Consider the following 26,213-nt stretch of genomic DNA (forward strand, 5'->3'; position numbering starts at 1 on the left):
CTCATTTTCCCTTCTTCATAAATAAGATGGAAAATGTCCATGGCCCATCCTTTTTCCATGTTATCCTGCTTCTTTGGTATATAGCAAGAACACTATAGTTCAGAATGTGGACCACATGGCATTCAGAATTCTCAAAATAAAAGTCAGGAGACATTTGATAGCCAATGCTTGTCAGTGTCTGCTGTATGGACCAATGCAAGACAGACAGTTGGAGGAGACAAGCATTTTAAAACCTAGTCCAGGGGCGCCTGGGTGGCTCAGTCAGTTAAGCCTCTGACTTCAGCTCAGGTCATGATCTCAGTTAGTGGGTCCGAGCCCCGCATCAGGCTCTCTGCTGTCAGCACAGAGCCCCTTCAGTCCCCCTCTCACTCTGTCCCTCCCCCACTCATTCCCTCCCGCTCTCTCTCTCTCTCTCAAATAAGTAAATAAAAACTTAAAAAAAAAAAAAAAAAAGAACCTAGTCAGCTAGTCCATGGATGCTAGATGGGTAAGGCATGCATGGAAACAACTATAATAATATGATAATAGCTATCACAATATGATAGTGATAGGAGGGGTGCAAATAAGATCCCACTAGGTTCAGAAAGGAGATCGCATTTAATTTGGGAGCATCAGGCAAAACTTCTTGGAGGATGCAGAATTTGAGAGGGACTTTGGGAGATAAGTTGTTTCAGTAGAGATAAGAGAGAATGTGTTTCGGGTAAGTGGAATAGCATAAGCAAAGGGCATGGGGTGAGTGTGAGCACTGTCCCATTTTCCAGTTTAGCTGAGGCTTAGGGGGAGTCACAGTAAATACACAGAAAGGTGGCTTGTGGCAGGAGGTATTTGCAAAGCAGGAGGTGGCTGCTACCAAAGGGAGGTCCTGGGGTTGCTACTGAGAAGACCATCTGTAGAATCATAAGCATGGGGGGGATGGCCCAAAGGCACTGACCAGGAAACCAGTGCCACAATCATGACACTACGTGGAACAATTAGGGAGGCATACAAACCAGTAGACTGAGAATGAAGGAGGTCAGGAGAAAGGAGTGTAGTACAGTTGGATCAAGTATAATAATTGAAGAGCTAAGTCTGTGAATTTGGCTGCCTGGTATCCTTTCCTGTGGATAGTTACAATAGCGAATGGGATATTGCAGAAAGTCTCAAATGCCAGACTGCCATTCCTGTAGTAAATCCAGCAGACAGTGGGGAGCCCTTGTGTGTTCCTGAGCAGGGGAGAGACACCATCAGAGTTTTTCTTTATAGGAAAATGAATCTGACAAGACTTTGGAAAGACCAATTAAGGAGGGAGGTAAGAATACCAGTTAGCAGACTTTGCAGTTGTCTAAGACCCTAAAATCCTGAATTGGAGTGGTAGTGGTAGGAATCAAAGAGGGGGCAGGTGCAAAAAAGATTTTAGAGTTAGATTTTGTATGTCTTGGCAAGAAATTTGAATGTGGAGGATGAGAGGGCAGTAAAAAAAAAAAAAAAAAAAAAAAAAGCTATGGGGCGCCTGGGTGGCTGACTCTTGATTTCATTTCTGCTTAGGTCATGATTTCACAGTTCATGGGATTGAGCCCCACCTCAGGCTTGGTGCTGAGCATGGAATCTGCTTGAGATTCTCTCCCTCTGCCTCTTCCCTTCTCTCCTGCTTGTGCACTTGCTCCTTTCTCTCCCTCTCAAAATTAAAAAAAATTTAAAAAAAAATCAAAGCTATTTTGAGGGTTCAAACTTGACTGACTGAAAAAAGAAAAATGGTGTTTTTTACAGAAACAGGGGTGGGCATAAAATGGACCTTTTCCCTCTGAAAGTTCTGAAGGAGAACAGGATGGTTGTATGTACTATACCTCTTCTCCTTCTCCTCCTCCTTCCCCTCCTCCTCCGCCGCCGCCACCTTCTTCTTCTTCCTTCTTCTTCTTCTTCCTTCTTCTTTTTAAGAGAACAGAAAGTAGGTCCCTAAGATGTGTAAACAAAGTTTTACAGCTCCCTCCCTATAGCTTGTACTTTTCTGGATCTCTAATCTTGCAAAGAATGACTCTGGTAAATCTATATTTTTTCATTTCTCTCTGAAATATCCCAATAGAAGTTCTTCTCTAGTCCATCACAGCTCCCCATACAGGATGAACCATGGGGAAGCAGAAAACTCACCCAACATACATGAACATCTAGCTGTTACTAAGACGAGGCACCAGTTTTGAAAAATCAGAATAAAGCCCCCCTCCCCCCCCGACTCCCCTGGTAAGAGCTGCTTCAAGAAACAGGCAGGCAAAATTTAAGCCATTGAAAACTTGTAATTCTCATTATAAAGTTTTGGTAGGATATTGCGTGGTGGGAACTCATCAGCAGTTATAAAAAGGGAACCATCTGAGGTCAGGAAAGAGAGCTTTGAAATGAAAAACACATTTGTGGATCTCTAAGTACAGTGCATGCAATGAGCAACCCATAAAACCCTGCACGTGCCAGGTGAAATAGGTGAAGGGGATTAAGAGTGCACTAGTGATGAGCACTCACTGATGTATGGAAGTGTTGAATCACTATATTGTACACCTGAAACTAATGTCATACTGTATGTTAATTATACTGAAATTAAAAAAAAAAAACTGCAAAGTGCTGAGTGAGAGTCTGAATTGTTTCCAAACTCAGAGGAAATGATAACAAGATTAAAAATAAGGAGAGAAGGGGCAACTGGGTGACTCAGTCACTTAAGCTTCCAAGCTCAGCTCAGGATATGATCTTTTGGTTCGTGAGTTCAAGCCCCATGTCTGGCTGTGCACTGACAATGTGGAGCCTACTTGGGATTCTCTTTCCCTCTCTCTCTGCCCCTCCCCCACTTGCACATGCGTGCGCTCGCTCTCTCAAAATAAATAAACTTTTTTTAAAAATGAGGAGAGGGGCGCCTGGGTGGCGCAGTCGGTTAAGCGTCCGACTTCAGCCAGGTCACGATCTCACGGTCCGTGAGTTCAAGCCCCGCATCAGGCTCTGGGCTGATGGCTCAGAGCCTGGAACCTGTTTCCGATTCTGTGTCTCCCTCTCTCTCTGCCCCTCCCCCGTTCATGCTCTGTCTCTCTCTGTCCCAAAAATAAATAAACGTTGAAAAAAAAAATTAAAAAAAAAAATGAGGAGAGAAAAGGCAAGAACATAGAAGATCCAGGAGAACCAAAGACATGAAGAGAATTGCAGAGGAGGGGGAAAAGCCCGATGCCAGTCAGCATTTAGTGAATATTTACTAACTGTGGGGCATTGTGCTAAGGAAGTCACGTGCTTGTTTTATTGACCGCTTGCAGCAGCTCTGTAAGGGAAAGTGCTATGATCACTTACATTTACGGGTAAGGAAACTAATGCTCAGACAAGTTAGCTTCTTTGTTCACTGGTAAAAAGTTGATTAAAGGAGGGCTAAGACTCACATCTAGTGTCTGGTTCCCCCCAAAAATAGACAAACCTACCGAACAAGGACCTCTTTTGTTAAAAAGGTGTAAGTTTGGGTAACGCCAGTGTCCTCGCAGGAACCTGTTTTCTCATTCCTCTCTCAAAGCACCTCACTCACTGTCCCCGCTCTCTGCCAGGCACCGACGAAGATGCCATCATCAGCGTCCTTGCCTACCGCAGCACGGCCCAGCGCCAGGAAATCAGGACGGCCTATAAGACCACCATCGGCAGGGTAGGCCGCAGCCTCTCCGGGTCTCTTCCCGATCTAGATTCTTGAAGTGGCCTTGTGTTTTCAAAAGGTGGACCCTTGCCTCATTTAAAGATGTTCTTAAGAAAAAACAGTTTCAGCATGTTACCTCCACTGTCCTTAGCCAGGGGTGATTTCTGGGAGCCCTTGGTTCCCAGAGCTCAAGCCAACCTTGGTGTCTTCCCACCCAGCCTCTTGTAGGGACTTGGTTGCTCGGTGGATTCCACCACCGCCCTTGTGAGCCAGGCAGGGCTGAGCCTCCAGCGTTGCTTTCCTGATCCTGGTCAGCCTTCTTTTAGGCCACGGTGGATAAAGCAGTATTTAAATCTAGTTTGTTTTGAATAGGCTCTCCTAGGATTTAGTCTATTTTGACTCTTCCACATAAACCCATCATTCCTTTGATGATTCTCAGTTGGGGGACACCCCGTCAAATTCTAGAATGGGGTTGTGACTATGTATATAATTTGTTAGCTTATGGATTCACGGGGTGTTCACTCACCCCTTCTGGTTTGAATCCTGCACCCCCGGGGGACCCTATTTCAAACTCTTGTTTTCAATAATTCACTCACCAGAGCCATTCCACCCAATCTTTCCTCATCACTGAAAACCTGTCTGTGTGGTGAATCTTTTTACTGAGTGAGGAAATGTTATCAATGAGTGTTCTAGGTCTCAGAGTACAGTAACTCTGATAAAAATTTCTATACTGGAGAACCTTACAGCCAGTCAGACTGCAGCTGTTTCTCGAAGACTGGCCCTAAGCTCCTGGCTGGGACAGAGCTGGCTCAGCATTCCCCAGCACATCTGCAAGCAAACTTTGGCTGGGACCCCAGTAGGGAGTGGGATTATTCATAGCTCAGACTATCTTTTGAGCATTTGAAACTCTTCTCCATCCCAGAGTCCTTTATTGAGCATAAACGAGTGTGAACATGCATGTAATGCGTGAACTGGAATAGTTAGCCTCAGAACTAAGCTAATCTGATGACAATTTGTTAAGATGACCAACATTAATGAGTTGAGCCCTAATTTATTTGTTCATTCATTCATTCATTCATTCACTATGTGTGGATCTGACCTAAAAATATGCATAAGAGATTGAAATATAGGGAGGGCTGTGCAGTCAGGTTTGTGAGAATCAGAGATCTGACTTAAACGGTATCTCAGCTCCTTATTTTGGTTGATCTTGAGCAGGGTCTTAAACTCTCTGACCTGTTCTAGGAGGAAATGTAAATGAACATCTTTAGAATTTGGTCCTTTGTCCAAAGAATTACATTTCTTTTTAGGAATTGAATCTTAAGAAATAATCATGAATGATCCCAAAGATATAGCTAAATGCGTGTGTACATAATGGCACAAAAATAGAAACAAGGGACTGATTAAATAAATTATATTGCATCTACATATAGAAATTTCAGCAGCTGTTAAAAATGTCATACGTGATTATTGACTTGGAAATATATTCAAAGTATATTGCTAAGTGAGTGAATACATTTAAGTCAGTGTCTACACACTTTTTGATCTCAAGACCCTTCTACACTCTTATTGAGGACTTTTTTTGTTTTTGTGGGATATATCTATTGATATTTACCATACTAAAAATTAAAACTGAGGCATTAAAATATGTATTCGTTAATTTATTTAAAAAAACAATACATATATTACATATTAATATAAATAACATTTTAATGAAAAATAGCTATGTATTCCAAAGCATTAACATTTAGTGAGCAAATTGGCATTCTTTTACATTTTGCAAAGTTCTTTAACGCCTGCTTTAATGGAAGACAGCTGGATTCTCATATATGCTTCTGCATCGTTTGTTGTGATACATGGTTTTGGTTGAAGTATAGGAAGAAAATCTGGTCTTGTACAGATATGCACTTGGAAAAGGGCATTTTAATAGCCTTTTAACAGAATTGTAGAAATGTAGATATGTCAAGTAGCCTTTGCAAAACTCCACTGTACAAATGGGAGAGAATGACAATGAAAAAGGCAAATAATGTCTTAGTGTTATCATGAGGAGAGCTCTGACCTTGCAGGCCTCCTGAAGGAGTCTGGAGACCCCAGGCATCCCGGACCACACTCTGAGAGCGGCCGGGCTGGTTTAAGTTAGCATGGCAGTTAAACAGAGCCACTTGCTTGCCTTGCAGGACCTGATAGACGACTTGAAGTCGGAACTGAGTGGCAACTTTGAGCGGGTGATCGTGGGAATGATGACGCCCACCGTGCTGTATGATGTGCAGGAGCTGCGACGGGCCATGAAGGTGTGTGTCCCTCTTCTTCTGCAGCCACGGACCAGCTTCCTCAAGAAAGTGACAAAAACCCTGTGGGAGTGGGGAGGGAGAAGTTCAGGAGAAAGATTTTCCTTCACTGATGACAACTCGAAAACATGACACGACATTATAGCAATTGTAAACTTCAAAGCTGTTCTCCATAAAGTTATGCAATCATTTGCTCTTTCCTGTGGCTCCACGGGGAGTGGTTAGAGTTGTGCTTGTGGTGCAGCTTCAGGACCGTTCTTGTCATGTTAGCTGCTTTTGAGACACGAAACTTCATGGCTGACACAGTGGAGCCTCTGGGGCTGCCAGAGGCTCACTACTGGCAGAAAGGGTTCTCAGCCTCCCTCAGTGCTAGATCCACTGTGCCTTAGCCCTAGGCTGACTGTTTTTAATGACCAACTACAAAATTCAAATACAGTTACTCTCCTCCCCGAACATGCCAGTAAATAGCCTTGTGGAAGGTTCTCGGCTAGGCTCTGGGAAAGCAAAGAGGTAACAGTCTTTGCCAGAAGATTCTGCCTTTCAAAGGAAAAGTACGGGGATGGGGGAGGCAGGCAACTGGGGGGCTTAGTCAGACTCTTTAGATTTTTTAATGTTTATTTTTGAGCGAGAGAGAGAGAGTATGAGCTGGGGAGGGGTGGAGAGAGAGAGAGAATCCCAAGCAGGCTCCACGCTGTCAGCACAGAGCCGCATGTGGGGCTCAGTCTCACTAACCATAAGATGATGACCTGAGCAAAAATCAAGAGTCAGATGCATAACAGACTGAGCCACCCATGTGCCCCAAGCATTGGACTCTTGATATCATCTCAGGTTGTGAGATTGAGCCCTGTGTCAGGCATGGAGCCTGCTTGGGATTCTCTCTCTCCCTCTCTCTCTGCCCCTCCCCTGCATGCACATCTGCACGGTCTCTCTCTCAAAACAAATAAATTAAAAAAAAAAAAAAAATTACAGGGGAAGTCAAGGAAAGATTAAGCCTCTAGAGGGCAGACACTGTCCATAACCTGGCAAGATAATCAGCTGATAGAAACAGCCCATAAATGTTTGTTATTATTAAAAACAATTATGGTAAACATTGGAATTTGGGCAGGACAACTTAAAAATTAGCAAATCCTGTTGCTAGAACCCAATAGGTTGCTTTTTTCTCTGCAGATTCCTGGTTATATGCCTCTGTGTCTGGGATTCAACATTATAAACTGACTCATAACTCCCTCTTCTCTGGGTTTCGTGTTTAGGGAGCTGGCACGGATGAGGGCTGCCTGATTGAGATCCTGGCCTCCCGAACACCTGAGGAGATCCGACGTATAAACCAGACCTACCAGCTTCGTATGTAGCATTCTCAGGGGCCCCACTGAGGTTTCACTGTGATCTGAAAAGTAAACTAGCAGTGGGTAGTTACCTACTGATTAAACTTTCTTCTTAGAGGGGCACCTGGGTGGCTCAAGTCAGTTAAGCATCTGACTTCAGCTCAGGTCCTGATCTCGTGGTCTGTAGTCCATGGGTTCAAGCCCCATGTCAGGCTCTGTGTTGACAGCCTGGAGCCTGCCTCAGATTCTGTGTCTCTCTCTCTTCCCCTTCCCCACTACACTCTGCCTCTCTCTCTCTCTGTCTCTGCACTCTCTCTCAAAATGATACATAAACATTAAAATTTTTTTTAAAAAATACTTTATTCTTACAAACACAGACCATGAGGGATCCTTAGTTCCAAGCTCCACTTTTAGGCAGTTTCCTGTCTAGGCAAACGACAATCTGTTTGCTTCTCAAGACTTCTTAGGTGAAGATGCCACTCCCAGTGCAGTGTTTTATTACCCTGAAAGTTGTTCCTTATTATCAAGCAGAGAATCAAACATGTTTGTTCAAAAGTGGTGGCACCAATGAATCTTAGCATTTCAGGGAATGCCCTGGAGGGGCTCTCTCGCCCAACTTCTTACCTCCACACTGGACTGTATACCCTCCAGCCACCTAAGAAAGATAGCCATTTATTCCTCTCTTAAAAATCTCCAGAGGATGATGTTTATGAAGAGTCTTTAAAAGATAATATGCCTTTTTGCCCTAAGAATGTAATAAAAAAAAAAAAAAAACTGCTCAAAGGTTTAGATCCTATAGTGCTTGTTTGGTATTGTTTATATTAGCTAAATATGTCCATCAGTAGCAGGTTGACTAAACAAAATATGGTGCACCCACACAATGGAGTATTATGTAGTCATCAAAATATATATTGAAGGATATTATTAAATTCTGTTAAATGGTATGGTATATGGATAAGTGAAAAAGACAAATCGTAAAATAGCACGCTATGATGCCATTTTTTTTAAAAAGAAAAATAACAGGGGCACCTGGGTGGCTTAGTCGGTTAAGCATCCTATTCTTGATTGCAGCTCAGGTCACGATCTTGTGGTTCATGAGTTCAAACCCTGCATCAGGCTCTGTACTGACAGCGTGGAGCCTACTTGGGATTCTCTTTCTCTTCCTCACTCTCTGCCCCTCCCCCGCTCATGCTGTCTTCCCTCACCCCAATAAATAAACTTAAAAAAAAAAGAATAAAAGAAAAATAACATACGTAAATAAGGAAAAATGAGGAAGGAGACTCACCAAGGTGGTATCAATGATTATTTCTGGGTGATTAGATTATGGTGGAGTTTTGTGGAGTTTTTTTCCCTCCATTTTACTTATTTGTTTTTCCCTGAGTTTTCCATGTACTACTCTGGTAGAAAGGAAACAAAACAGTAAGAGTTTTGGTAAGTGTTCAGGGCAGGAGATACTAAACCTTGGGAGCTTCGTTCGAACACTCCAATCCCCATGTCTGCCAAATGGATCTTCTACCCAAGGGCTGTGAAGGGCTGCAACTTCTCTGGGGAAGCTCTTGGTGGGAAGCCGCTAGAATTTGGGTCTGACAGCCCCCTGCATGTCCCCAAACACAGGCTCAGAAACTCTGCTCTGTTTGCCTTTCCATGTGCCAGTCAACAGTCACCGTTCCTTCCATCACTGAGAACCACGGTGGGGGCAGACTCCTGGACAGTAGTAACTGCGGGAGGAGGAGTACAGCCCCAGCCCTCTTGACCTTTCATTTTAAGGACCAGGAACATATTGTTTCTACTATAACGACAAGCTAAACTTGCCTTGACCATTTTACAAGAGTTCAGTTTTGGAAAAACTGTGTGTGGGGTTGAAAACCCTCATAACAAACTGCTTCGGTAAACCGGCTGATCCTGGGGAGGACAGATGGTTCTGGAGCATGACGCAGCGCTGGACAGGACTCTGATGCAGCTAACTTTGCTCTCTTGCCAGAATATGGGAAGAGCCTTGAAGATGACATTCGCTCTGACACTTCATTCATGTTCCAGAGGGTGCTGGTGTCTCTGTCCGCTGTGAGTCGCGCCCTCAGTGGGCTGCTCCTGATGGGGGTTGAGTTCTATCGGGATGCTTGCTCCAAATCCCCTTTTCCAGACTTGCTCACCCTTTCATCCTGCTAGATGTGAATATCCCCCAAGTGTTGTTCATGGGCCTCTCTGCTGTTTTAATCCTCTCTCTTTTAGAGACTCTAGCTACTCACGCATGCCCATTTATTCAAATTTATATATATAAGTACCTAATACATGCCAGGTACCCTTGCTACTCAGTGCATTGAGACAACTTCTAGGCTTTAAAAGTTTATGTTGTCATAAAGGAATATATCAGGTACACAGATTGCTATAATAAAGGCATGAAAAGTGCCAAAGGAGGAGCACAGAGGGAAAGGAAGTTTCAAGGAGAGAGTCTGGTTGCAGAAACAAAGAGCAGCCTTCATGACAGAGGTGCTGGTTCAGAGAGGACTTGGAGGGTCGCTAGGATTTCAAGAGGCACAGATATAGGTGAGTGCGTTACAGGCAGGAAGAACAGCCAGAAAGAGGCAAGGAGGCAGGGGACATGGGGTGTGGGGTGTGTTCAAGGAATTGTTGGCTGAGCAGTTGGTTGGTGATTCTAGGAACAAGGTGGAAAGATGAACTGAGATCCCTTGTTGGGAGAGCAGTAGGGAGCTGCTAAAGGTTTGGGATCGCTGGAGTGAACTGCATTTTAGAAGAGTAATGTCACAGTGATGTGTAAGATCAGTTGAACTGGAGGCTGGGAGGCCTGGTAGGAAGTTACCTCAATATTCCAGATGAGAAGTAAAGCAGGACTGGGCTAGTGTGGGAGGAGGGGTACCAGAAAATAGAAGATGCATACATGTGACATTTCACATGACTTCCCAATTTTGTCTTTATCCTGACGTCCTTCCTGAGTGTAGGACTCTCATTTCTCACTGCTTTTTAAGGTGTTTCCTTATAGTCTACAATCACCTCAAATCAGTCCTCCTAAACTAAACCTGAACTCATTTCCCCCCCAAACCAGCTCATCTTCCTGACTTCCTGTTTCTGTTAATATTGTAAAACAATAATATTGTTTCTGTTAATATTAACAAGGCAGGACCCCAGAAATCATCTCCAACCCCACCACACTCTGCTTGTGACATTTACTTAATAATGCTGACCTGCTTTACTTGTTTCCTTATTTTTTCCTCACTCCTTATTTCTTAGCATTTCTTAACCCATTTTGTTCTTTGCCTTTCAGATTTAGCACTCTGCCAAGCCATGCCTAGACCATAGAATATTGAGACAGCATAGCAATAGAAGTAGTCTAACAAGGGGTGCCTGGGTGGCTCAGTTGGTTAAGCATCCAACTCTTGATTTCAGCTCAGGTCATGAGCTCACAGTTTATGAGTTTGAGGCCTACATTGGCCTCTGCACTGACAGCTCAGAGCCTGCTAGGGATTTTGTCTCCCTCTCTCTCTGCCATTCCCCGTGCTCTCTCTCTTTTCTCTCTTTCTCTCTCTCTCTCTCTCTCTCTCTCTCTCTCTCTCTCCCCCCCCCCCCCACTCAAAAATAAATAAATAATCATTAAAAAAAATAGTCTAACAATCCAGAGGAAAGTAGCCTGTTACTCCTTACCATTCCTCCCAGGCTTCAACCCTGCCCTTCCCATGAGCTGATGTTGGTGAGGGGTGAGGCGTTTTCACATGCTCCTTAAGCCCCACTGCTGGTCCTAGACTCTTGATTCTCCTTTGTTCCAAGCCCTTATTTGGCAGAATTGATCAATGTAGATTTGCCATCTAGGAAGGCCTTGAGTCACCTGGGAAGACATAGGAGTGGGGTGAGCTGGCAAAGGGAGGAGACAGCAGTGGAGGGAACAATCAGCAGGCAGTGTTTCTCTGCTTCCCCTTCTGTTGGCAGAGACTGCCCAGGCAGCATGAAGGAGCCACTGGCTCTGGTTGGTCATGTTCTCTAGGCACAGACCAGAGCCACAGGAATAATGCAAACACATTCAGAGGACATCTGCCCTCTCTCCCTAGGCTGGAAGTGTGACCTCTGTGGGCATTCTAATTACCATGTCCTTGGGTTCCCAGACATTCTGTCCTAACAGTGTGCCCCACCACCATCTTCATGGATACTCTCTCATTCTCTGTTTTGTTATTCTCAGGGTGGCAGGGATGAAGGAAATTATCTGGATGATGCTCTCATGAGACAGGATGCTCAGGTTAGTAGAACTGAAATTTCTTTCTTTTCTTTTGCCAGTAAGACATGCCTTAGTTGGTGGATCCCCTCTTATATTTCAGCGTATATTGCCTGGCTGTGATATAAAAAAAAAAAAAAAAAAGATTCCCATAGATAACCTTTAATGCAGAAATTTCTTGCAGAGATACTTGGGGCTTGAGGGTGATACAGGGCATCATTATATAAGCCTCCCTGTGTTCTTGACATTGGGACCATGGTATGGCCACCCCAGAGAACCATGGAGCATCTTTGGAATCACTTGAAGGTGAAGGGACCTGCCTTTGCTTTATTTACCTTGCATTTGTACTTCCCCAGAGAGAACATTTGACAGCACCTGTGTTAAACAGCTTGGCGCAGTGTGTACCCCATTGGGGTAAAATTAATATCAACCCCCAAGAGGCAGTTGTTTCCCTGGTGCCCAGCCCACTGATGCTGCCCTGGCACTGATGCCTGATCTATTTACTGCAGCCAGGTAACACTGACAATAAGAACTAATGAAAAGTGGGTCCTTACCAAGTGCCAAACACTGTTGAGCTCTTGATACAAAGTATGTCATTGAATCCTTGCAATAACCCTGTGAACCAAGTATTGCTATCCCCGTTCTATGGACAAGAAAATTGAGGCTTACAGAAGTCCAGTTCCTTGCTCAAGTTCACAGATAATACACGGCAGAACTGGGATTTGAACCTAGGCAATTTGGATCTAGATCCTGTACTCTCAACCAATATACAACCATGGGGAAGAACTGTTCCCATTCATTATGCAAGGTATGAACCACTATGGATTCTGCAGGAAAGAACCCGTTGCTTTCACCAAGAGGGAGAGGGGTATGTGTGTCATAAGAGTTCTGAGGATGCAGGGAGGCCCATCCCATACTAGAGAAATAGGAAATTGCCTCTAAAACAAAAGCTTTAAGGAGGGAGAAGGTATTGAAAACGCTGAACTCCTGGTTGCTTACATGAATTTCAGCTACCTCAAAGACAACATTTTTGGGTATGTTGGAAGGAGTCTCCATAGCTCCTTCCGGAATTCCTACAGGTGTATCTCAAACTAAATGAAGAGTTAGCAAGCAATTTATTCCTGAGACATTATAGCCACTGTCAATTGTTGGTGCGTTTCTTAGATGCCAGGCATTGCATTAACTGCTTTGCGCTTTTTCCTTACAACACATCTGTGAAGTAGATATTTTTACTTCTGCTTTAGAGATTAAGAAACTGATGTGAAGATTTAAATAACTTATCCAAAAAAATCATTCCTAACTACGGTAAATGATAAATAAATAAATAAGTAACTTGTCCAAGATCTCCTAGCTGGTAGAATTGGGCTCCTTGAATCCAGGTCTGTCTGATTTTTTTAAACAAATGCAGTTCAATCAACTGTTTTGAGGGCTCTTCAAGGAGCCTCTTGGAAGTGATCAGCTGAAAGGGGTTTCCTACCAAGTTTGGGCTGGGAAAGTTGGACGGAGGAAGTAGAACTCAGAGTAGGTTTTTCTGGATCCTTCACCAAGAGGTGAGGAATTTAAGACCAACGCCCACTGATATTTCAGGTCTTGTAGGATAAGACGGTAGGAAAACCTTGTCAGCCTTTGCTGTGGCTTGTATCAGCGGCAGGGGGAGTGGTTGCAACCACTAGGTATTATAGCTGGATTTTGAGGAAAGTAAATGAGTTTGAGATGAGAAGAATGATCAGGGCAGGTGGAATCAGGTCATGGTAACTTACAAAAGGTAGAAATCTTAAAATTTAAAAAGGCTGTTATCCAACGAGTCCAATTTCATCTGTTCTTGGGATGAAACTGGCACTGAAGGACATCCTAGGGAGTGCTCAAAATTCCTACTTTAAAAAGAAACTCATGGGGCGCCTGGGTGGCTCAGTCGGTTGGGCAGCCGACTTCAGCTCAGGTCACGATCTCGCGGTCCGTGAGTTTGAGCCCCGCATTGGGCTCTGTGCTGACAGCTCGGAGCCCGGAGCCTGTTTCAGATTCTGTGTCTCCCTCTCTCTCTGCCCCTCCCCTGTTCATGCTCTGTCTCTCTCTGTCTCAAAAATAAATAAGTGTTACAAAAAAAATTTTTTTTTTAAAAATCAAAAGAAACTCAAGATATATTAAAACTACCCTAGGGGCGCCTGGGTGGCTCAGTCGGTCAAGTGTCCAGCTTCAGCTCAGATGGTGATCTCAAGATTCGTGAGTTTGAGCCCCACGTCAGGCTCTGTGCTGACAGCTCAGAGCCTGGAGCCTGCTTCAGATTCTGTGTCTCCCTCTCTCTCTGCCCCTCCCCTGCTTGGGCTCGGTCTCTCTTTCTCTCTCAAAAATAAACATAAAAAAGGTTTTTAAACTACAGTAAAAGTGTCCTTCAGAGCTTTGGCTGGATGACACATTTTGGTTCTCTTCTCCTGAAAATCAAACAAACCAGCAAATCTAAAAAAGGGAAAATCTGCATCAACACTGGAAACCATGGAGGAGGGCCGTTAAAATGCCAGATGGGCAGCAAACCTGGGCCAAGGATGCAGGAAGGACATCTCTGCCACAGAAAAGAGGCCAATGCCCCCAACCTCAAAGCACAGTGGCTTTGTGCGAACAGGAAGAAGTTCCTCAGGGAACTCCTGTGTCTCAGCAGCCCTCCGTGGACTAGCAACTGGTGCTCCTGCTGGAACTCCATCCATATAAAAAGTGAGGAGCTCCGAGAAGAATCCCCTCACCTTGTTCTGGAGGAAAAGAACAGATCTGGATAGACTGCTCATCACTTAAAAATGCAAAAGCATGACAGTCAGCAAATCCTCAGATCAGACACTATGTGGCCTGTGAACAAACAGAAGCAGCAAGGGAGGCAAACAGGGCCACACTGTCAGGAAGAGGCAGATTTCACATGGCTTTGGACCCTAAAATACACAAGAGAAAAACAGGTTTCAGTGAAACAAGAGCTAAATAAAAAGGCAGTGAGAAAAGAACAGAGAGGAAAACGGAGCCAGATGAAGGGCAAGAAAAGATAAAGGAGCTAGATGAGCCGACAAGAAGTGATCTTAGACAAAACAGGAAAATCTGAATGTTAAAGCTTATGACTTTATTACTTAGATGAACTCTTCGTGCCCTCTGAGCTTTAAGATTCCATGGTTCTGTGAATTGACTCTAAAGCAGTGAGGAAATTAGACAAAGAAGTGAAAGAATAGGTGAGTAGATGGAGGGAAGCCCAATGAGTGACAAAAATGTGTCAGTTAAGGGCATTTTGAGAAACTTAACAAGCCAGCTGCTGATTATAAATAAACAGTAGGGTTTTAAATTAAAAAAATTAAAAAAAATTTTTAATAAATGTTTATTTTTGAGAGAGAGAGAGAGACAGAGTGTGAGCGGGGAGAGGCAGAGAGAGAGGGAGACACAGAATCTGAAGCAGGCTCCAGGCTCTGAGCTGTCAGCACAGAGTCCGACGGAGGGCTTGAACCCACGAGCTGTGAGATCACGACCTGAGCCGAAGTCAGACACTTAACGGACTGAGCCACCCAGGTGCTCCAAAAACATTTTTAAAATAAAACACACATAACAAAATTTGCCATCTCACCCATTTTTAAGTGTATAGTTCAGTAATGTTAACTATGTGCATATTCCTGTGCAAACAATCTCCAGAGCTTTCTCACCTTGCAAAACTGAAACTCTACACCATTAAACAACTCCTCATTTCCCCCTCCTCCCAGCCAGTGACAACCACTCTCTGGCTTTCTGTTTCTATGAGTTTGACTAGACACCTCATACAAGGTAATCGCACAGTACTTGTGTTTGTGTAACTGGCTTATTTCACTTAGCATAATGTCCTCAGGGTTCATCCAGGTGTAGCATGTGTCAGAATTTCCTTCCGTTTTAAGGCTGCATCATATTCCAGTGTTTGTATAGCCCACATTTTGTTTATCCATTCATCTGTCTGTCGATGGACAGTTGAGTTGCTTCTAACTTTTGGCTGTTGTGAACAATGCTCTGTGAATATGGATATACAGATATTTCTGTAAGATCTGCTTTCCATTCTTTTGGCTATATACTCAGAAGTAGTATTGTTGGATCATATGGTAATTCCATTTTTAATTTCTTGAAGCATAGCCATACTGTTTTCTATAGAGGCTGCGTTATTCTACGTTCTCATCAACAGTGCACAGGGTTCCAGTTTCTCGACATCCTCGCCAACAGTTGCTATTTTCCTGTTGTTTTTTTAAAATAGCAGTGAGGTAACATGAATAGTAGTTTTGATTTATCAGTAATATAGTTAAAGTGGCCAGAGTCAAATTCTTATAGTCCTACCTGTTTGGAATATAAACAATTACTAATGGGGTCCTGGTTCTACTGTGACACCTTGTGTAGCCTTCGGCAAATCACAGATCATTCTACAGTAGTGTTGTCCAGTAGAATTTTCTGCGATGCTGAAAATGTTCTACATTGGCACTGTCTCATATGGGTGTCCACTGGCTAATTTTAATTAACTAAAATTAAATGAAATTTAAAAGTCAACTCCTCAGCCAGAGTAGCCACAAATGGCCACAGAGCACCTGAAATGTGGCTAGTGTGACTGAGGAGTTGACTTGTAAATTTTCATGAATGAAAATGTAAGTAGTCACATATGGTTAGTGACTTCTGTATGGTAAGCCTAGTCTAGGGCATTCCTTTCAGCTCTGATGATAGAACCATGTAGTCTGTATATAAGGAGCTGCTGCTGGTGCTTGCCCTCTCAAGGAGATAGTAAAAGGTCCTATTAGTCATATACCTAAGGAAAAGCCTTGAGTCATTGTTTGCCACTCACCAACACCACTTCTACCCTCATCACCAACAAAATAAAACGCAGCCAGCTCAGCTCTTTGAAGTTCTGGAAATATTTATATATTTCCTGGCACCTTCTCTGTGATGTTTTAAACTTGTGCTTTGTTTGGCTTCAGGACCTGTATGAGGCTGGAGAGAAGAAATGGGGGACAGATGAAGTGAAATTTCTAACTGTTCTCTGTTCCCGGAACCGCAATCATCTGTTGCATGGTAAGGCACTTGCCTCATCTTCCAAAGAAACTGTTTGAAGGACAGTGAAAACTATATTGTCCATAATTAATTTAGAACCTTTTCCCCTTTACTTGGTACAAAGAACTGATTGCAGTGAACTGTCTTAGATATCTTACCTTGGAAATGTAGGAGTGCAACAGTGTGCATGAGAGCCAATTTCTGAAATATTAATGATGAATAATTAGTGGATATACAATGTATTCATAGGGGTTTGGCATTCCTGTTTGTAGGAAACCAACGTTCGCGGTCAGTCCTTTTTCTAAAGCAGCCCCATTTAATTAAAAAAAAATTTTTTTTTAAGTTTACTTATTTATTTTGAGAGAGAGAGAGAGAGAGAAAATGAGTGGGGTAGGAGCAGAGAGAGAGGGAGAGAGAACTCCAAGCAGGCTCTGCACTATGAGTGCTCAAACTCACGAACTGCAAGATCATGATCTGAGCCGAGATCACGAGTCGGACACTAAACCGACTGAGCCACCCAGGCACCTGCCCCATTTAATTTTACTTACATAAGAAAAAATCTTCAGTACATCAGTGAGTAATGAAGTAGAATTGTTGGCTGATATTTATTCCTATTTAATATCCAAGTTGTAAAGCTAATAGAAATGATTTCTTTAGGGAGTATGTGGCATAAGATAAATAGTGGATAGTTTCACATTTTATTTCCTATGTGTAATGTTTTTAATTTGCTTCTGGTAATGCTAGTCTTTGTAATGTGCTTTTAAACTTCTTTGGGAAAAAAATTGTGGAACATTTGTCGTCAGGTTTATTTTCTTGTAAACAGCAATAAGGATTAAATAGGATATTTCATCTTTTATATAAGCTCTTTAGGTCTTTATGTTGCAGTTCAATTTTATAAACCCACTGTGCTGTATAATCACACACAATTTACAAAACCTATGGGAAATTTGAGGATGAGTTCGCTAAATTGAAAACATAAAGTAATTGAAAATTACAACACATTTGGAAGTTGCAGTGATTTCAGATATTCTACAGTGCCTAAAAATAGGTAATTACACCTGTTAATAAATGTCACGGGCTACCATCAGATGCACCAACTTCTGACTCAGCTCCTGATTTCTTCCCCTTGCCAGATTACTAATTACATAAATCTCCACCTGGTGGTATTTCCCAAGAACTGCAGGTCTGCTAAAGACCATGCAAATACCTTTGTAACAATTTTCACTTCTCAGCACAATTGTCGGGAAGTTGTTAAATATCTGCTTGTAAACGACTGGAAGAAAATCTAAGCACTATTTGGATAAAGAAAACTTCATAATTTTCTTACCAACAAACAATAATAGTGAGGATTCAAATAACTAGGGTTTTATTAATTATCTTCCCAGTGCAGTGCTAAGCATATGATAAGCATTGTTTGTTGCAATATCCCATTGGAGCAGCCATTATTTCCCCCATTTTACAGTGGAGAAAACTGGGACTTTGAAAATGTGTCAATGAGGGGCGCCTGGGTGGCGCAGTCGGTTAAGCGTCCGACTTCAGCTCAGGTCACGATCTCGCGGTCCGTGAGTTCGAGCCCCGCGTCGGGCTCTGGGCTGATGGCTCGGAGCCTGGAGCCTGTTTCCGATTCTGTGTCTCCCTCTCTCTCTGCCCCTCCCCCGTTCATGCTCTGTCTCTCTCTGTCCCAAAAAGAAATAAACGTTAAAAAAAAAAAAAAAGTTAAAGAAAATGTGTCAATGAGATTTTTTGATTCCAAGCAATAGACACTGACTCCAACTTAAGTAAGAAGGAGAAATAATACAGAATGGGACAAGAGGGAAAATGGAAAAAACTGGTGGCTCATAGAATTGAAGGAAGAGCTGAACAATTCCAGGAACAACAGAAATCAAGGCAGTTCTGGGGATCACAGTGGAAGGGAGTCACATATTTTACTTGTAAAGCAGAGTTTCTCAGTCTGGTCTTCGTTGAAAATGCTGGTTCTTGAACCCCTACTTCAGACTGGCTGATTTAGAATCCCTGAAAGTGACATCCAGGACGTTTTCCAGGTTCCCCAGTTAATTCTTCTGTTCTCTGAGGTTAAAGCTGACTCAGTGCTTTTGGCCATTCCCATTATCTGCTCATTTATAAAACCCCCAGGAGGGGGAAAGCCTGGGTGGCTCAGTCAGGCATCAGACTCTTGATTTCAGCTTAGGCCATGATCTCATGGTTGTGAGATCGAGCCCCACATCCCACTCCATGCTGGATGTGGAGCCTACTTAAGACTCTCTCTTTTTCTCTCTCTTTAAGAATTAATTAGTTAATTAATTAATTAAATTTAAAAAATCCCCAGGAGGGTAAGACTGGCTGTGGTCCGATGAACTGCCCACTGATTTGGTAGAGCTTATGGTGTATGTTGGGGGGCAGGGGTGTCTGTGGGTTGACAGCCCTGTGAAAATCACACTGGTGGGGCCTGGGGCAATACCCCAAAGAGAGCAATGTTAAGAAGAAAAAACAGATATCCACTCTAAGAAGGCTCCAGAAGGAGACAGCGAGAGGAAAATAGGTTCATCGCATTTGAAAATACTTGGCAAAAAGTGAAAGAAAAACTAATTATGTTACAGTCTATTAACAGAGGCAACCATTTGTGTCAAATGTGACTCAGTATTCAAGGGGTTGACTTACTCTAGCTTTAAGCCAAAAGGAACACACAGGTGATTGCCAAGGCCAGAATTACAAAAAGACATGTTCTGCTCGTTAAGAGAACAATGAGAAAAGAAAGCACATCTCTCTAGATGTTATGTTCATTTTATGTGTGAGAAAACAGGGTCCCAAATAAGGGAAAGGACTCACCTGATCTCCTCCGAGAGTCACAATATTCCTTCATCCTCCCTTCGCACCCATTCCGCTTGCCTGTGCCTCCTGGGTTCTCACTGACACTGCTAATTACTTTCTTCCTGAGGTATGCCAAAGAATAAATAGTGACTGCTTTGGATTCTGTGTCTCACTCTGTCTCACTCACACTCTGTCTCTGTCTCTCAAAAGTGAATAAACGTTAAGAAAAAAAATTTTTTTCGGGGCACCTGTGTGGTTCAGTCGCTTAAGCATCTGGCTTTGGCTCAGGTCATGATCCCACGGTTTGTGGGTTTGAGCCCCACGTCAGGCTCTGTGCTGACAGCTCAGAACCTGCAGCCTGCTTCAGATTCTGTGTCTCCCTCTCTTTCTGCCCATCCCCCACTTGTGTTCTGTCTCTCTCAAAAAAAACATTAAAAAAATTTTTTTAATTAAAATAAAAAATGGGGGTGTCTCAAATGTCCATTGATGGATGAATGGATAAAAAAGATGTGGTATACATATACAATGAAGTATTACTTGGCAATGAAAAAGAATGAAATCTGGCCATTTGCAACTACATGGATGGAACTGGAGGTATTATGCTAAGTGAAATTAGTCAGAGAAAGACAAATGTCATATGACTTCACTCATATGAACACTTTAAGATACAAAACAGATGAACATAAGGGAAGGGAAGCAAACGGGGGGGGGGGCAAAAACATAAGAGATTCTTAAATATGGAGAACAAACAGAGGGTTACTGGAGGGGTTATGGGAAGGGGGATGGGCTAAAAGGGTAAGGGGCATTAAGGAATCTATTCCTGAAATCATTGTTGCACTATATGGTAACTAACTTGGATATAAATTAAAAAATTAAATTAAAATTTTAAAAAATACTTGTAAAAAAAAAAATGGGGGCACCTGGGTGGCTCAGTCGGTTGAATGTCCAACTTCAGCTCAGGTCATGATCTCCCGGTCCATGAGTGCCAGCCCCACATCAGGCTCTGTCATGATACCTCAGAGCCTGGGGCCTGCGTTGGATTCTGTGTCTCCCTCTTCCTCTGCCTCTCCCCCACTCACACTCTGTCTCTGTCTCTCAAATATGAATAAATGTTAAAAAAAATTTTTTTAGATAAACAGTGATCTCTAGAATGCTCATTCTCTCCATAAATTTCAGTTTCCTCTATTCTTTTTATTATTTATAATTCCATTTTGTTATTGTTTGTAGTGTTTGATGAATACAAAAGGATATCACAGAAGGATATTGAGCAGAGTATTAAATCTGAAACATCTGGTAGCTTTGAAGATGCTCTGCTGGCCATAGGTAAGTTGGTAGAGGGTGGGAAGTAGAGAAACAAATGTTTACCGACTTTTCTCCTTACTAGTTTATTGTCATGGGGATATAGGTGTTTTTAGGGATTTAAAAAAAAGTTTCAGTCCCTCATAATGGGACGCAGAATTTTAGACAAGAAGTATTATATATGATCTGATCATTATTATATTATGTAGCTTTATATATTTTATATCCTCTGTGCTTTTATATCTAAATATACCGGAGAGATAATCCTATATTAGCTGCCTCTTGTAAGTCTATGGATGGTTAGAACTAATAACTGTTTCATATGGTAGACATAGTAATCATTTTGAAAGTATATGCTGCCTTTTGCTTTAATTGCCTTTATTAATTATTTCTCCATGGTCTATGTTCATAAAACATAGACCTTGGCTAAAATTCTTCTGACAAAGCAATCAAGAGAATACTACTTCATACCTTGTAGAAACAGAGGGAACAATTGCCACTTTTTTCTCATAGCTTTTATAATTTTTTTATTTCTTTTTTTTTTATCTCTTAACAGTAAAGTGCATGAGGAACAAATCTGCATATTTTGCTGAAAGGCTTTATAAATCTATGAAGGTAAATGGCTCATTTTTAGCATCTGAATGACTCCAACATGTCTTATGTCCACCTTCATGTTTACTTCTGTTTCCCATACAAATTAACCAAAATCAGCTTGAGATACTCAGTTCAACTCATCAAATACTTCACCGAGGGCCTGCTAATGATAATACTAGGTAATACTTATTGAGTACTTATAACATGTGATCACCATTCCTAATGCCGTATACATATGGATTAATTTTATCCCTACAACAGCTCTAAGGGGAAGGTCCTATTATTAACCCCCATTTTACAGATGAGAAAACTGAGACATAGGGAGGATGTGCAGTTTGTCCAAGGTCCTCAGTGAGGAAATAATGGAGCAAGGATGCAAATATTGGCAATTTGGCTTCAGAGCCCAAGCCCCTAACCATGCATCATACTCTGTGCAGAGACCGCTGCTGGGAACCATGAGAGGTACAGGAGAGATCAGAAATACCAGTAAGGACAAAATAGAATATAAGACAGTAGTTGAGGATCCAAATATATAGGAACACAGAAAGAAGAGTATCTTCCAGTATTTGTTTAGGGGGTGAAGATCAGAGAAGAATATTTAAAGAAGTTGGTATATTTCAGCAGGACCTTAAAGGAAGTTTTACAGGGGCACCTGGGTATCTCAGTCAGTTGAGCATCCGACTTCGGCTCAGGTATGATCTCACAGTTTTGTGAGTTCAAGTGCTGCATTGGGCTCTACGCTGACACTTCAGAGCCTGGAGCCTGTGTCACATTCTGTGTGTATCTCTCGGCCTCTTCCCCACTTGTGCAGGCCCTCGCTCTCTCAAAAGTAAGCAAGTAAACATTAAAAAAATAGATAAAGGGAGTTTTACATTGGAGGATTTCATCTGGTAGGAAGGATGGTAAGGCTGGGGAAGGAAGGATGACATTCAGTGGGGAGGAATCATTGCAGGTGAGGCAGGCAGTCTGAGAACAGCAGAGTATGTGTCTCGAATGGCAGAGAGTAGTCTCCTCTGGTCAGAACACAGAGTGTTGGAAAGGTAGGTTGTGGAAAGCCCTGAACACCATGGTGAGGAACAGTATTCCACAGGCTTCTACAGGCTTTGTGGTGCAAAAGACGTCATCAGGAGAGCCATGCATAGGCTTGCCTTGATAGGCTAAAGAAGAGCACTGAGAACCAGCACGGATCTTGTTTTCTTCCTTAGGGCTTGGGCACCGATGATGACACCCTTATCAGAGTTATGGTTTCTCGAGCAGAGATTGATATGATGGACATCCGGGAAAACTTCAAGAGGCTTTATGGGAAGTCTCTGTATTCCTTCATCAAGGTAGGTCATGAGAGCCCGGCCTTGGCCCAGGGGAAAGCTCTGAGAAAAGAAATGGGGTTCTGACCTAGGTATTCAGACACTTCTTATCCGTTCCCTGGCAGATAGCACCACTTTTAAAGATCTTACTCTAATTCAGGTATTTCCAGTTTCTTTCCTTTCACACAGATGTTTAAATCTCTGCCAGGTTAGAAGCTGGAAATGTTTGCCTTCTAAATATAGTAATTATGTTGACCCCGGACCGAGAAAGAGTATATTGTAATGAATACTTTTAAAAGTGTCATTTCCTTGCCTGCCTGCTTACAGTGGAAGATAAGCAACAAAGTCAGTCATCCCGAACCCTACCCAGGGCCAGCTAAGATCTACAGTGGGAAAGCCTGTTAGTTACCCTGGATTTCTGCCTTTGTTTACCTGGCAGCAGACTTCCCGGAGTCCTAACTGGGCATGAGAATGACAAGAAATGATTCACATCCAGGGGCGCCTGGGTGTCTCAGTCGGTTAAGTGTCTCACTTCGGCTCAGGTCATGATCTCACAGTTCGAACCCCATATTGGGGGCTTCAGGCTGACCGTGGGGAGTCTGCTTGGGATTCTCTGTCTCCCTCTCTCTGTGCCCCTCCCCTGCTCGCACGCTCTCTCTCTTTCAAAAGTAAGTATTTTTTTAAAAAAGCAAAAATGACAAGAGTAAGAAAAATGTAAGTTCTACTTATAAGGAACAACTAGAATACAGTGACATGTAAGCAGCTGTAAAAAAGAGGCCAGAGAAAAGAACATTATGCCATAAGGAAAAAGGGATTATGCTATAAGGAAAAAGAATTTAAGGAGAAAACACATTAAATAGGAAAAAAGTGATCACTTTATATTAATAAAGGCAACTATTCACAACAAAGATTAAGTCATGAAACTTTTAAGTGCCAAATAAGTGTTGCATTCAAATCTATAAATAAGAAATTTGAAGCTCCAAAAGAAGACATTGATGGAAAAATATGCCAGATAGAATTTAACACATCCTTATTCTTTGGCAGATTGATGAGACAAAACATAAAGAAAGATATATTAAGATTTAATTTAAGAGATATATATTAAACTTTGAATCCAATAGACAGAGATTCCCTCTTTTCTAGTGCCCATGAAGCACAAACAAAAATTGATCTAATAATTAGACCATAAAACATTATATGTAGAAATTATAGCACCTTTCTGGAAGGCTATTTTGCAACATGTACCAAAAGGCTTAAGAAAATGCACAATCATTGGGGCACCTGGGTGGCTCAGTCAGTTGAGCACCCGGCGGCTTTGGCTCAGGTCTTGATCTTGTGGTTCCTGGGTTTGAGCTCCACATCGGGCTCTGTGCTGATATGACAGAGCCTGGAGCCTGCTTCGGATTCTGTGTCTCCCTCTCTCTCTGCCCCTTCCCCACTTGCATTCTGTCTCCATCTCTCTCTCTCTCTCTCTCTCTCTCTCTCTCTCTCTCTCTCTCTCAAAAATAAACATTAAGGGGCGCCTGGGTGGCTCAGTCGGTTAAGCGTCCGACTTCAGCTCAGGTCACGATCTCGCGGTCCGTGGGTTCGAGCCCCGCGTCGGGCTCTGGGCTGATGGCTCGGAGCCTGGAGCCTGCTTCTGATTCTGTGTCTCCCTCTCTCTCTGCCCCTCCCCCATTCATGCTCGGTCTCTCTCTGTCTCAAAAATAAATAAAGGTTAAAAAAAATTTTAAAAAATAAATAAAAAATAAACATTAAAAAAAATGTTCTTTAAGAAAAGGCACCATCATTAATCTGGTAATTCTCATTTTATGAAAACCTATCCTGAGTAAATCATCAAGAAAATGCACAAAAATTTAACTACAATTGCTTATTATAACAGTATTTATAATAGTGAAAAATTAGAAAAGATAGAAATATCTAACAGTGGGGCAGGGTAAGCAAATTATTTTACCTATATAAAACGGAATACTATTTAACCATTAAAGAATGATGTTGTAGAAGAACATTTAATAAATTAAAATAGGGAAATAATCTCTATTATGTAAAAAAGCAGAATACAGAATACTATACCCCCTCACATAGGAATCTATACACATAGAAAAAGGTCTGGAAGGATATTGCACACACCAAAATACTAAGAATATCTCTAGATGGTGGAATTAGGGTTTTTATGTTCTTTTATGTCTTTATTTCCTATATTGAACAGGTATTACTTTTGCAATAAAAAAATACCTCTCTGAGAAAAAGCCAGAGAAGACTGAAAAAGTTAACATGGTTGACTCCGATCTGTGTATTCCTTTTGAAAACCCGCTTATCAGATTGTTCCTTTGCTTCCTTTGCCCCCAGGGTGACACATCTGGAGACTACAGGAAAGTACTGCTCATTCTCTGTGGAGGAGACGATTAAAATAAAATCCAGGAAGGATAGGAGGATTCCCAACACTTTGAATTTTTTTTTCACTTCATTTTTCCACACTGCTATTAGTATTATCTCAGAATGCTTATTTCCAATTAAAACGCCTACAGATGCTCCTTAGGATATAGACTGTATTATTATTCATCTATAATTACTCATTATGATGCTTTAAAGCTGTACTTGCATTTCAAAGCTTATACAACTTGAAAGGAGATTTTAAATTAGAAATAAAAATGTACTCCATGGTTTTAACAGATTTCTTCCTTGTTTGTGTTTCACAGAAATTGGAATGTATTAAATTTATTTCATGGTTTTGCTTCTTTAAAGCAGAAGACTCAAAGACTGCTGTAAAATCACTTTGCTTCCCTAATTCTGTTTTCAAAGTGGCTAGTAATTTCTTTATTTGAAATTGTGAGCATGTAGTTCTTAAGAATATCAGTTCGATTAGCTGTTTTACATGGTCATACTTTGAAAACATCCACTAATCTCCTTTGTTTAGATTTTGTCTATACTGTTAGTTGATCTCTACAAAAGTTTGCATGGGAGACTTCCTTTCTCACATCTTACATTAAGATTACTTACTCTCTCCAGGTTGAAGTATACCAAAATCACCAACTCGTCTGAGCAAATTAAATTCTAAGTGTGGTTATACAGGTCATATATGTCTGGTTAGCAAACATAAATGCTGAACATTCCACAATATTATGGTTAATGTCTTAATCCAGCTGGAAGATGAATGGAAAAAAACTAAGTGTCCAACCAGGTATTATACTGATGATGGTGTAATGTTCTGAATTTACTTTTATTTACAGGAATTTTTTTGTGCTAAAAGTAATTTTTTAAATATTTTTCAATTTTGTTGATTTGTAGTAATTTACATTTGCACTGTGCCTTTCAACTCTAGAATTATTCTGAAGTTGTACTTGATTTTATTCAAAGGTTCAGTTTATATACGACATGGAAAAATAATTTTAATAAAACATGGTGTCTTTAAAATGTCTTTAAAATATTCTGTCTCTAATTGACTTCTCCACTTCGGAGATTTTTCACCCTGGCCCTGAAAGAAGATATCTTTAAAAAACTTGTGTTAGTCACTTTCTGTTAGAAACTACAACCTAAAGAAGACATCCAGATGGCCAACAGGCACATGAAAAGATGCTCAACGTCGCTCCTCATCAGGGAAATACAAATCAAAACCACACTCAGATATCACCTCACGCCAGTCAGAGTGGATAAAATGAACAAATCAGGAGACTATAGATGCTGGAGAGGATGTGGAGAAACAGGAACCCTCTTGCACTGTTGGTGGGAATGCACACTGGT

General features: G+C 41.9%; 1 protein-coding gene across 5 annotated transcripts in view; it reads left to right on the forward strand.

Moving 5' to 3' along the window:
- The window catches only part of ANXA4 (annexin A4), a 160,855-nt gene extending 134,965 nt beyond the window's left edge, over positions 1-25,890 (forward strand). For all 5 annotated transcript variants that reach the window (XM_023251733.2, XM_045054334.1, XM_019827344.3 and 2 more), the window contains 10 exons: positions 3,540-3,634; positions 5,797-5,910; positions 7,158-7,248; positions 9,211-9,290; positions 11,416-11,472; positions 16,395-16,488; positions 20,503-20,598; positions 21,131-21,189; positions 22,374-22,496; positions 24,822-25,890. In XM_023251733.2, the coding sequence (XP_023107501.2) occupies positions 3,540-3,634; positions 5,797-5,910; positions 7,158-7,248; positions 9,211-9,290; positions 11,416-11,472; positions 16,395-16,488; positions 20,503-20,598; positions 21,131-21,189; positions 22,374-22,496; positions 24,822-24,881 (869 nt within the window). In that variant the 3' untranslated portion in view covers positions 24,882-25,890. The remainder of the gene's footprint in view (positions 1-3,539; positions 3,635-5,796; positions 5,911-7,157; positions 7,249-9,210; positions 9,291-11,415; positions 11,473-16,394; positions 16,489-20,502; positions 20,599-21,130; positions 21,190-22,373; positions 22,497-24,821) is intronic.
- The last annotated feature ends 323 nt before the right edge of the window (positions 25,891-26,213 follow it).

This window comes from Felis catus, chromosome A3 (assembly GCF_018350175.1).
Source record: "Felis catus isolate Fca126 chromosome A3, F.catus_Fca126_mat1.0, whole genome shotgun sequence".
NCBI classification, from domain to species: domain Eukaryota; kingdom Metazoa; phylum Chordata; class Mammalia; order Carnivora; family Felidae; genus Felis; species Felis catus.